The sequence below is a fragment of the Hemitrygon akajei genome, chromosome 9 (assembly GCF_048418815.1).
Source record: "Hemitrygon akajei chromosome 9, sHemAka1.3, whole genome shotgun sequence".
In the NCBI taxonomy this organism is placed as follows: Eukaryota; Metazoa; Chordata; class Chondrichthyes; order Myliobatiformes; family Dasyatidae; genus Hemitrygon; species Hemitrygon akajei.
In genome coordinates, this window is record NC_133132.1 from 62,824,776 (window position 1) to 62,837,359 (window position 12,584).

The 12,584-nt window shown below is 39.5% G+C and overlaps 1 protein-coding gene across 10 annotated transcripts in view; it reads right to left on the reverse strand.

Moving 5' to 3' along the window:
- Nucleotides 1-12,584, reverse strand: part of LOC140733174 (serine/threonine-protein kinase MRCK alpha-like) — a 575,430-nt gene that overhangs the window by 71,819 nt on the left and 491,027 nt on the right. For all 10 annotated transcript variants that reach the window (XR_012100237.1, XM_073056117.1, XM_073056119.1 and 7 more), the window contains 4 exons: nucleotides 7,945-8,061; nucleotides 4,537-4,617; nucleotides 3,601-3,706; nucleotides 2,698-2,834 (listed from right to left, as the gene is read on the reverse strand). Coding sequence is in view for 9 of the 10 variants with exons in the window: in XM_073056117.1 (XP_072912218.1) it covers nucleotides 2,698-2,834; nucleotides 3,601-3,706; nucleotides 4,537-4,617; nucleotides 7,945-8,061 (441 nt within the window). In the remaining variant the exon portion in view is untranslated. The remainder of the gene's footprint in view (nucleotides 1-2,697; nucleotides 2,835-3,600; nucleotides 3,707-4,536; nucleotides 4,618-7,944; nucleotides 8,062-12,584) is intronic.

Below are 12,584 nucleotides of genomic sequence, written 5' to 3' on the forward strand. Positions count from 1 at the left end.
ACTTGAGTAGGGGAAGTTCATTTAAACTCACAATTACTTCAAACTTTTTATGAAGCTTTTAATCAATTCCTTTAGGTTGTACTATATCTTGATTGGTTAGCACACTATCTTCTTCAAAGTAAATTTATTATCAAAGTACATATATGCCACCATACACAAACTTGAGAATCGCTTTCTTCAAGGCATTCATAGTAAATACAAAGCAACACAATAGAACTAATGAAAGTAATAATAATAATAATAATAAATAAATAAGCATTAAATATCAAGAACAAGAGATGAAAAGTCCTTGAAAGTCAGTCCGTGTGTGTGTGTGTGTATACAGTTCAGTGTTGGGTGAGTTAAATTGAGTGAAGTTATCTTCTTTTGTTCAAGAGCCTAATGGCTGAGGGTAATAATTTTTCCTGAACCGGGTGGTGTGGATCCTGAGGCTCCTGTACTTCCTTCCTGATGGCAACAGCAAGAAGAGAGCATAGCCTGGACGGTGGGGTTCTTGATAATGGATGCTGCTTTCCTGTGATGTGCTTGGTAGATGTGCTCAATGGTGGGATGGCTTTACCCATGATGGACTGGGCTGTACCCACTACTTTTAGTAGGATTTTCTGTTCAAGTACATTGATGTTTCCATATCAGTCCGTGATGCAACCAGTAAGTAAACTCTTCACTGCACATCTAAAGAAGCTTGTCAAAGTTTTAGATGTCATGCTGAATCTTCATATACTTCTAAGAAAGTAGAGGTGCTACCATGCTTTCTTTGTAAGTGCTGAACCCAGGACAGATACTCTGAAATGATAATGCTGAGGAATTTAAAGTTACTGACCCTCTCCACCTTTCATCCCCCAATGAGGACTGACCCATAGACCCCTGGTTTCCTCCTCCTGTAGTCAATAATCAGTTCCTTGGAAGTGCTGACATTGAGTGAGAGGCTGTTGTTATGGTATCAGTCAACCAGATTTTCAATCTCCCTCCTAAATGCTGATTTGTCACTTCCTTTGATTTGGCCCACAACAGTGGTGTCATCTGCAAATTTAAATATGGCTTTGGAGCTGTGCTTAGCCTCAGTTATAAATATAAAGCAAGTAGAGCAAGGAGCTAAGCACACAGCCTTGTGGCGTACCTGTGCTGATGGAGATTGTGGAAAAGATGCTATCAATCTGAAGTGACTGGGGAAATTGAGGATCCAATTGCACAAGGAGATATTGAGGCCAAGGTCTTGAAGCTTATTGATGAGTTCTGAGGGGATGATAGCACTGAATGCAGAGCTGTAGTCAATGAAGAGCATCTTGAAGTATGCAACTTCACGCTCCAGATTTTCCAGGGTTGAGCGAAGAGCTAATGAAATGGCATCTGCTGTTGACCTATGTGACGGTAGGCAAACTGGTGCAGATCTAAGTCACTTCTCAGGCAGGAGTTAACGTGCTTCATCACCAACCTCCCAAAGGACTTCATCACAGTGGATGTAAGTGCTACTGGACAATAGTCATTGAGGCAGGTTACCAAGCTCTTTTCATAGGCACCGGTATAATTGAAGCCTGTTTGAAGCAGGTGAGTATTTCAAATTGCTGAAGCGAGAGGTTAAAGGTATCAGTAAAGTCTCTTGCCAGTTGATCAGCACAGGTCTTCAGTATTTGGCCAGGTACCTTCTGTGAGTTCACACTCTTGAAGGATGCTCTCACATTGACCTCAGAGACTGAAATCACAGCGCTTTCAGAGTGTGGGAGTTCATGAAGATCCTTCCATGTGTTGTTGTTCAAAGAGGACAGTCAGAAGGTCAGGTTTTCCAAAATGCTGTCTAGAAATTGAACAGTAGGCATTCCTAATCATAGTATAAAAGTGGTCAAGTGTATTGGGACCTCTTGTCCTGCAGGTGATATGTTAATGACAATTGGCTAGAGATTTCTTCAAATAAGACTGTTTGAAGTCCTCAGCAATGAGTTGAATGCATTACAATAAGCTGCTTTTTGTTTGCTTGTAGCTGCACTCAATACCTTGAGTGTTTGCTTAACACCAGCCTTTGGCAGCACGTAAACACGGTCAGGATCAGAGGAGAACTCTCATGGCAAGTAGAATGGGTGGCATTTAATCATTATATGTTGCAGGTTGAGGAAATTCGTGCAACAAGATCACTGTCTGAGCACCACGAAGAATTTATAATGAAACAGAGACCCTCTCCCACCTTTTGTCCTCTTTGAAATTGCAGTCTGGTCCATTTGGTGTATTGAGAAGCCCTTCAGGTCTTATTGATGTATCCGGCGTGTCATGAGTGAGCCACAAATGCAGCAATCCTACATTTCCTTCCAATTCTTGGTTGCCAAGTTGAATTTGCGGGTGAGACAGTTAAATTTGTTTTTAAATAGAAGAGACTAACTGTGTCACAGCATTTTCAAAAATCTATCTACACAGCCAGACAGGACATTTGTTGTAGCCTTTCTCTGAATGATGGAACTTCAAATATATAATCACAGAGCTCACATGGTTCACCAAGAGTCTCATACATTTCCTTAAGTTATGACCAACTCACACCGACTTCTGTATCAAAAACTAAACACTGAAGACCCAATACAAGATTATTGCACACACTGATAGATTATAATGAAATGCAAAGCTTTTTGTAAACTTTTTCCCCAAATGAAGTTTCAATGGGATATGTCTACCTGTGTTCACAAGGACAAGACTCGTATATGGAATTTTCCTTACCCGAACATGGCCCTCATAGGCAGTTCCAATTCCCCTCTGTGGATCTATCCCCAGTGGACCCTTTGTTTGGTCAGGTGGAATGGGGCAAACAGCCGGTGCTTTGTCGGCACAGGTGACATGGCATGAGAAACCACAAACTAAAAAAAATACAAAACTATAATTAGTCTTACATGCCCATGACCAAATAATATGCATTAGCATAGAGCACCACAAAAGTTTACAAGATGCGATTAACAAAACTACTTCAGGAAATGTTAAGACAGATGACCAAAAGATTGACCAAAGAGGTTAAGAAGAACCTTAACGTTTGGGAGTAGACAGCTGGAGGAGTATAGGGAAAGATGGATATAGTTAAGAGAGAATGAACCTTGGAAGCTGAAGGCATAATTGCGCAAGAGGCCTTAACTGGAAGAGAGCAGAGGTATGGTGGAGATCTCAAGGGAAGGGAAGGTGAAGTTACAGAGGGATACATGAACCAGAATGAAAACTTCAAAACTTGGCATGTTGCTAGTTCAAAAGACAATGTAGGTCAGTGAGTGCTAAGAAATGGGCATTTTGTAAAATCCCTCTATCCAAATTCTGCAATATTGTGAAGCATTTAACATCTTGTTCCCTTAGTATTGTAGTCTTGGCCCACATTGTTTGCACTTGTCCTGAAGCGGTCCTTGAACACAAGAACATAAAAAAGCAGAAGAGTGTACCTAAAAACAAAGCATCAATAAAAAAGGAAGAGAAAAAAAAAGGAAGACAAGCTGAGATAGCAGCTTATAAATCTATGATATATTAAAGGTTTCTTCATACGGCACATCTGACCGTTTCAAAATTATGGTCAATCAATTACTTTGGTACTGCATACAGTTTCATAATAATAGGTGTTACAAGATACCATCAGAGTTGACTCACCTTCACACGTGCAACCTTGGCGTACTAAGCCAACCATCAGAGATGTACACTGATTGCACTTCGTTGGTGTAGTAAAAGACTTCACAACAAACTGATGAGCTTTGGGCTACAAAATTCAAACAAAAAATGAGAGAATAAATATTCATAAAAAGCAAAGTTATTAAATTTTGAACTGCTGAATAACAGAGATAGATGCTTAATAATTAACCTAATTTTGAAATAGTTTGTATGGTATTATTAAGCCCCTTTAACCCTTAATACAAGATGGTTGGACCAAGAGATGGAAGGGGGTTTGTTATCAAAATCTTCTCACCAAGGCCCAGGAAAATTTAGTGGCTGAATGAAATTATACATAATTCCTTTGAATACAACTTTAAAGAAGACACCAGCATTTTTGAAAAAAGATTTGGATTAAGCTTTCATTGTGTAGACTTTGCTTGGTAGAGCTTCTAAGGATATGTGCGCACTGCATAGACATCAAGGATTCTAATTTGTTTATTAAGATAGAGTGAGGAATAGGCCCTTCTAGCCCTCTCAGCTGTGCCGCCCAGTAATCCCCAATTTAATGCTCGTCTTATCTTGGGCAATTTACAATGACCAATTACCCTACTAATTGGAGGAAACCAGAGTACCCGGAGGAAACCCACACCGTCATGGGGAGTACGTACACACTCCTACAGCAGCAATAAGAATTAAACCCGAGTTGCTGGTACTGTAAAGCACTGTGCTATTGTGCCAGCCTTCTCTGACCTTTGACAGTAAAAGTGCAGAGGAAATGCTTAACCAGAGGAAACTCCCATGAAAACATTTAGCATGTCCTAAATGACCCAAAGAAAGATCAAGGTAAATGAGGTTAATCCACGGAAAGATTGCAATGCAGATATCATCTTTGGAGTATGAATCAAGGTAGACGTATAAAACTGTAGTGGACTTTACCTTTGGATTTGAGACTGTGGAACCACTGTACGATGACCTGATAGTTGGTGTCAGTATAGAACGAGGAGGATGATCTACCCCCTGATAAAATACAAATATTGTGATTAGATGTAGTGACTAGAAATTTAAACAAGAAACATTGGTGAAATGTTCACTTTCAACTGTCTGTTCTAAATTTCAGCTGTTTCCAGCTTGTGAAATCAGTAAGGTTAAGAATCTATCTATCAAAACCACTTATTCACCTGAAGTAAATCTGCATAGATCCCTGAAAATAGGATTTTTTTTTTACAGGAATTTCTCAGATTTAGACATATGGGTCTTCAGGTTAAGAATGACTTACAGAAATCAACTTAACACCAGTTCTCCCTTGCATTTTTAGAGCATTTTATAGCTGCTGTTAATAACCACCACAATATATGCTGAATTAAAAGAGGAAATTGAAAGACTTTGGTACAAGAACAGAGTATACATTGTCCTGACAGTAATATCTACACCTGATATCATCCCAAAGTCGAGAGGCTGTAGAAGGACTTAGACAGATTAGGAGAATGGGCAAAGAAGTGACAGATGGAATACAGTGCCTGGAAGGGTATGGTCATGCACTTTGGTAGAAAAAATGAAAGGGTTGACTATTTTCCAAATGGAGAGAAAGTACAAAAAACAGAAGTGCAAAGGGACTTGCCAGGATTCCCTAAAGGTTAATTTGCAGGTTGAGTCTATGGTGAGGAAGGCAATGCAAAGTTAGCACTCATTTCAAGAGGACTAGAATATAAAAGCAAGTATGTACTGTTGAAATTCATAAAGTGTTGGCGAGGCCTCACTTGGAGTATTAGGAGTAGGTTTGGGCCATTTATCTGAGAAAGGATTTGCTGAAACTGGGCAGGGTTCAATGGAGGTTCACAAAATTAGTTCCAGGATTGAATGGCTTGTCATATGAAGAGCATCTGATGGCTCTGGGCCTGTATTCACTAGAATTCAGAAGAATGAGCGGTGACCTCATTGAAACCTATCAATTGGTGAAAGGCCTTGACAGAGTGGATATGGAAAGGATATTTCCTATGATGGGCGTGTCCAAGACCAGAGGACACAGACTTAGAATAGAGGGACGTCCTTTTAAAATGGAGATGAGAAGGTATTTCTTTAGCTAGAGAGTGGTGAATCTGTGGAATTTGTTGGCATGGGTAGCTGTGGAGGCCAAGTCTATATGCATATTTAAAGCAGAGGTTGATAGATTCTTGATAGGTCAGGACATGAAGGGTACAGGGAGTAGTCAAGAGATTGGGCTGAGAGGAAAACTGGATCACCCATGATGAAATGGTGGAGCAGACTCGAAGGGCCATATGGCTTAATTCTGCTCCTATAGCTTAAGCTCTAATTGAGAAATGAGTGTGCTAGCTATGCCCATACCTCAGGTTTTACCAGCTTGTGCTGAGAAAAAATAAACAATAATAATAATAATGATAAAATGTTTCATGGTATTCATTAATGACTGAATATAGAGCAACCCTCGTGTTACAAAACACATTTACAGAATCATAGAACAGTGCAACACTGAAACAGGCCTTTTGGCCTATCTAGTCCATGCTTAGTTCCACTGACCATCAGACTATTGATCTGCCTAGTCCTATAATCCTGCATCTGGACCTCCATAACCCCCATCCACATACCCATCAAATTTCTCTTCAACATTGAATTCGAATCTGTATCCACCACTTCCACATCCAGCTCATTCCACCATCACCACCCTCTAAAAGTTTCTCTTCATGTTCCACTTAAATATTTCACCTTTCACCCTTAACCCACAAACAATAACAAACAATGTTGTTATAGATAACAAACAATGGACCCAACGCCAACCCCTGCAGCACACCATTAGTCACAGGCCTTCAGTCAGAAAGGAAACCTCTTTCTGGCTTCTCTCGCAATGCCAATGTCTAATCCAATTTACTACCTCATCAAGAATATCAAGTGACTGAACCTTCTTGACCAAACTTTCATGTAGGACTTTGTCAAAGACATTCCTAAAGTCAATGCAAATTACATCCGCTGCCTTAACTTTCTGGTAACTTCCTTGAAAAAATCTATAAGATTGGTTAAACATGACCTATCACGCACAAGACCATGCTGACTATCCCTAATCAGTCTCTGTCTATTTGAATACATATATCTTGTTTCTGTACAAATTTGCTCCTCTAAATCCCATGGACTGTTGAGTAGTCTATAATATAATCCCAGTAACTTGGTCATCCCTTTATTATTCCTGTTTCATCCATATACCCTCAGTAAACGAGTTCTCCAGCTTGTTCCGTTTGAGCACTACTGTGACATCTTCCCTGACTAGTAATGCCATCTCTCCCCCTTTAATCCCTCCTGCTCCATCAAGTCTAAAACAATGGAACCCTGGAACACTGAGCTGCCAGTCCTGCCCCTCCTGCAACCAAGTCTCACTAATAGCTACAATGTCATAAATCCAGGTGCTGATCCATGCCCTAAGCTCATCTGTCTTTCCAACAATACTCCTGGTATTGAAATATACACAACTCAGAACATTAGTGCCACAATGCTCCACCTTTTGAGTCCTGACTTTATATGCGGGTTTAACAACATCTTTCCCCAATACCACTCCACTGTCTGCTCTGGTTCCCATCCCCCTGCAATTCTGGTAGAACCCACCCTGTGCTGCACGCAAAAATCTTTCTGCATTCCAATAAGATTATATAATTATAGATGATGAACATTTCAAATTGACAGTGAAATTAGCTTACAGACGGTTCCCAGAAAAGGAACCCTAACAGAACCCGGGGACTGCCTGAATTTCATTTAGATTCTTGCAAATCATTGAATTATGTAAATCAATTTCATGGTAAAATGTAATGTGAAATTTTACAGGGATAGTGAACCCATGGCAAGCATGCCCAAGATGTCACAATCAGAAATTTTATTGTTATGTGGCATGCAGTGTTGCTCCTCAATTCGTTAATCCCCACCCATAATGAAAATATACATAATGATTATCTTTCTTGCAAAAGAAGCAATGAATTATCTTTTTAAAACACAAGAGCAAAGATATGTTTGGTGCCAGCTAGACACTTGATGTTGGGAGGATACATTTTGACATGGCGTACACATCAGTTTTTGATTACAATAACAATGCTGTTTAGAACTGATGTTATTTTTCAGTTGCTTTTTAAAAGATAAATATTACCAGTTTTTGAACAGGATTCTAAACTGCTTCATGTAGTTCAATCTACCTCTGCTATACTTTTATTAGTAGTAAAATAATGAATACACATAGATGAGCAACAGGACTATTCCTTTTTCTTATCCTAGATAAAACTTCAGGCAGTAAAAATATAGAACAGCAATAATATTTTTGTTTAGATAATGGCAAGGTTTCCATGCACTGACCTCCACAGTCTCAATGTCACTTGCTGTCGATGGTGACCGAGAGCGAGAATGTACCTGTGATTTCACCTCTTCGCCAGAAGGAGAATTGGAAAGATTGAAGTTCTCAATGGAATCAATCTATGAAAAGAAATTCTGTTAATTCATATGCATGCTGATGACTCAGGTTCCTACAAAATTCCTAGCATTCCAAAACTTAAATAGAATGATCCATGCAGAGATACGAGAGTGATTCGGTTTAGGCGTGGTCTGGTATGGTAATTCACATGTATGAAAATGTAAGAAGCTGCAGAGAGTAGTGGACTCTGCCCAATATATCACAGTCCCATCCTTCCCCACCAATGGTAGTATCTACAGGATGTTCTTCCTCCTGAAGGCAAATATCATATCATCTGGGCCATGCCACCTTTATGCAGCTATCATTGGGCAGAAGGTTCCGAAGCCTGAGGTCGCACACCACCAGGTTCAAGAACAGCTACTTCTCTTCAACCAATCGCTTCTTGAACTAACTGGCAAAACTACAATCACTACAGTTTAACAAAACTATGACCAGTTTGATCACTTTGCGCTAAAATATTTGTGTTTTGCATTCTTGTAAAAATTGTGTGTAACTTTTGTTCTATTTGAATTTTTCCCTTGAATGGTGATTACATGTTGCGATGTACCTGTGATGCTGTTGCATGCAAGTTTTTATTGTACCTGAGCATGCATGTGCATATGACAATAAACTTGACCTTGATTTTTTCTCCCCAGCATTTGTTATTCATTGTTTATTCAGAGACTGAGGCAAGCAACCCCATTCCTTTCCTCAGAGGTAATCCTGATTTATAGTTTATTCTAGACTACTTTGAGAAGCTACTGTGCGAGGAATTCACAGTACCTCAGCCCTCACATTCCACTTTGAAACTGCACAGATCTGTACTTATGTGAGGACATTAAGAATATTTTGTAAAGAAATCCAGAATAACTCTTGAAAAAGTTTCAAATCCATTGAAATGTTTTCTCTTTAAAGTGAGCAACTCTTTCATAATGGAACACGTGTCTTCGACTAGCAATAATCTTATTTTCCATGAATGTTCCCTGATCTGGTGACTTTTCTAGCATTTTCCATCACCTGTACTATTTTGATTTCCAATTACTTGATAAAACCTTGTTTTGCAGTTTTCTACATCACTGTAATATGCAATTAACTGGCCATGATCAGACATTGGTACAACACAATCTATCTTAATTTAACTCAATTAACTTAAATGACCTGTTAATTTAAAATGTAAAAAAAACACCTGTGTAGCTTGCAAAACTATTAATTGATTCTTCCATTATTTTTACCCTTGTGAAGGTGTTGAGGAGCTGCCACTTGAACCAATGTCGATCTAATGAAAACACTTGCAGTCTTTACGGGGAGTGAGTTGCTAAATATTTACCTCATGATAAGAATGGTGGATCCAAATCTGAATGATGCGCAAGAAACATGTGCCATTCTGTTTTATTTACATTCCTACTTTAAACTAAGGAAACAATTGATTAATTGTCCAAGCAGTAAGTGATTTTGATTAACACCAGTAAACTACAAACATTAACTCGAGACTTCAGAAATGAAGGAACAGGTAATATCATCATAAATAATTCGGTCATGCAGTACTACAGTGGCATTGTTAATATGAAGACTGCACTACTGCTATCCTTCCCGCTACTTCTGGAGTGTTGGTAATATTTGCTTTATTCCAATTCTCTGTAGCATCTCATAAAATGATATAGCACTCAGCACAGAAGCAGGCCATTCAACCCCACGCCAGCCAGTTTTATTCTTAACACATTCTGATTGGCTACCTGATCATTTATCTACTCTAGTAGCAAACTACAGTGACAAATTAACTCATCAAGTTGTACATCTCCAGAGGTGGAAAGAAACTGGAGCACCTGGGGGAATCCATGTAGGAACATGCCAACTCCACACTGACAGCATTGGAAATCTGGACTGAATCCAGGTCAGTGGAGCTGCAAGGCAGCAACTCTACTACCTTGCCATTTGCTGCTGTCTCTCCATGTGGTGGGGTAATATTTCTCAGGCACTAATTGCTATTCACTACATTGACACTTATTCAGCAAGAGCAGAATTGTGACATTTAGGCATTCTTTTGAATTTCTAATGTTGCTGGAATATTGACCTAATAGCTTTTACATTTTAAAGACACAATATTAACTATTATGGAAATTTATGTTCTATGTTAAAAGTATTCAGCTACCACAGCCTGGACACTTGAACCTAAAACTTGCATGAATGAACAGTGAACAACTGCTACAAATTTTGTTAAGCCAGTTGGTTGGTGCCAATATGCTGCAGGTCATCCTGCCATAATGCTCCCCAGATACCCACCACGCCAAACCCACTCTAGCTTCCATTCAAGTGCCAAATGCAGAGGCTTAACTTCAGCTTTATCAGACCAAGCTTCTCCTGTTTATATAGCACCCCAAAGACCGCTTTTACATTCTCAAACAGCAGACTGTTATTCTGCAAAGAGAAGCCACAGTTGACAGCAGAAATGAAACAGTAAAGGAGAAATGCTATAAACAGCCAAAAACAAACTCTGAATAATTCAACTGACCCTGAAACTTCAAGGTTAGTAATTCTGAAGTTAAGTTGAATGGTAAATGTCAGAAATACTATAGTGGGTAATGAATGAGTCTATATTCTGCTGCATTTCACTGTAATGGCAGGTCAGTGGTGAAATAAGATATAAACTGATGCCCTAATATTGTACACGAAGACGTCACTCAAAACTCTGATATACTGCATCGTAGGTACTGATATCCTGGGAAACTGCCCCTCAGATGCTCTACCAAAAAAACAACTGTTGTTGATGCACCAAGCAGTTTAAGAACATTGTGTGCTATGCTCTGATAGGACACACCAATATCTCAAGAAACTGCTCCAATACCTTAAGAGATAATGTTACTGTTCCACTGACAGCCTGAGTACCGCATGTTATATTGATGTCCAGAGAGTCAGTGCTAGTAGTACTGTGACATCTTGACCCTGATGTCTCAGGGGAATGTCACTGGTGCACCGATGTCCTGAGGGACAGTGATATTGTTCTGACATCTCAACGTCAGTGATACCGATACTTTGATATCCCAATGACTGTTTCGCTGTCATATTAATGTTCCAAGTGACCATGTCAGTGTGTTCTAATGCCTTCAAATTCAAAGTAAATTTATTATAAAGTACATATATGTCATCATATATCTCGAGATTCATTTTTGCAGGAACTTACAGGAAAATAAAAAAATACAAGAGAATTTATGAAAAACTATAAATGAACTGAAACTGACAACCATCTTAAATTAATCCTCAATTCCATTCCGACATGTTAGTCCATGGCTTCCTCCATTGTCATGATGAAGCCACTCTCAGGTTGGAGGAGCAACACCTCATATTCTGTCTGTGTAGCCTCCATCCGATGGCACGAACATTGATTTCCCTAACTTCTGGTAATTATTCCCCCTGCCCCTTCCCACTTCTTCCATTCCCCATTCTGACTCCCATCTTACATCTTCTCTTCACCTCACCCTGGTGCCCCTCCTCCTTCCCATTCTCCCGTGGTCCATTCTCAGCTCCTATTAGATTCCTTCTTCAGCCCTTTGCCTTTTCTACCTATCAACCCCTAGCTTTTCACTTTATCATCCCATCACCACTCATGGACTTTCTCCCTCATCTGGCTTTGCCCATTACCTTCAAGCTTATACTCCTTCCCCTTTTTATTCTGGCTTCTTTCCACTTCCTTTCCAGTCCTGATGAAGGGTCTCGGTCCAAAATATCTACTGTTTATTTCTTTCCACAGATGCTGCCTGACCTGCTGAGTTTCTTCAGCATTCTGATTTTTGATTTACAGGAGCAAATTTGTAGCGAGATCACAGACTGTTGCAAGAAACATAAAGCCGTGATAGGTGATTTTAATTTTCCACATATTGACTGGGACTTCCATACTGTAAAAAAGCTGGATGGAAAAGAATTTGTCAAGTGTATTCAGGAAAGTTTCTTGAATCAGTACATAAAAGCCCTACGAGAGAGAGTGCATCTCTAGAATCCCAAGTAGGGAATGAGACAGGGCAAATGACAGAAGTTTGTGTAGGAGAACACTTTGCACCTAATAGTCATAATTCCATTAGTTTCAAACATAATGAAGATTGATAAATCTTCTCCTTGGGTTGAGAGTCTAAATTGACGAAAGGCCAATTTTGATGGCATCAGAAAGGATTTGGCAAATGTGGATTGAAACAAGTTGCTTTCTGGCAAAGGTGTACTTGGTCAGTGGATGCCTTCAAAAGTGCAATTTTGAGAGTACAGAGTTTGTATGTACCTGTCAGAAGACAAGGAACATGTTTAGGGAACCTTGGTTTTCGAGCGAAATTCAGGTCCTGGTTAAGAAGATGAAGGAGGTGCAAAGCAGGTCGTGGCAGAAAGGAGCAAATGAGGTACATGAGAAGTGTAAGAAATCCAAGGGAACTCTTAATAAGGAAGTAAGAAGGGCTAAAAGAATGTATGAGGTTGCTCTAGCAAACAAGGTAAAGTAGAATCCCAGGGGTTGCTACAGCTATATTAAGAGCAAAAAAGATAAAACTGGTCCTCTTGAAGATCAGGG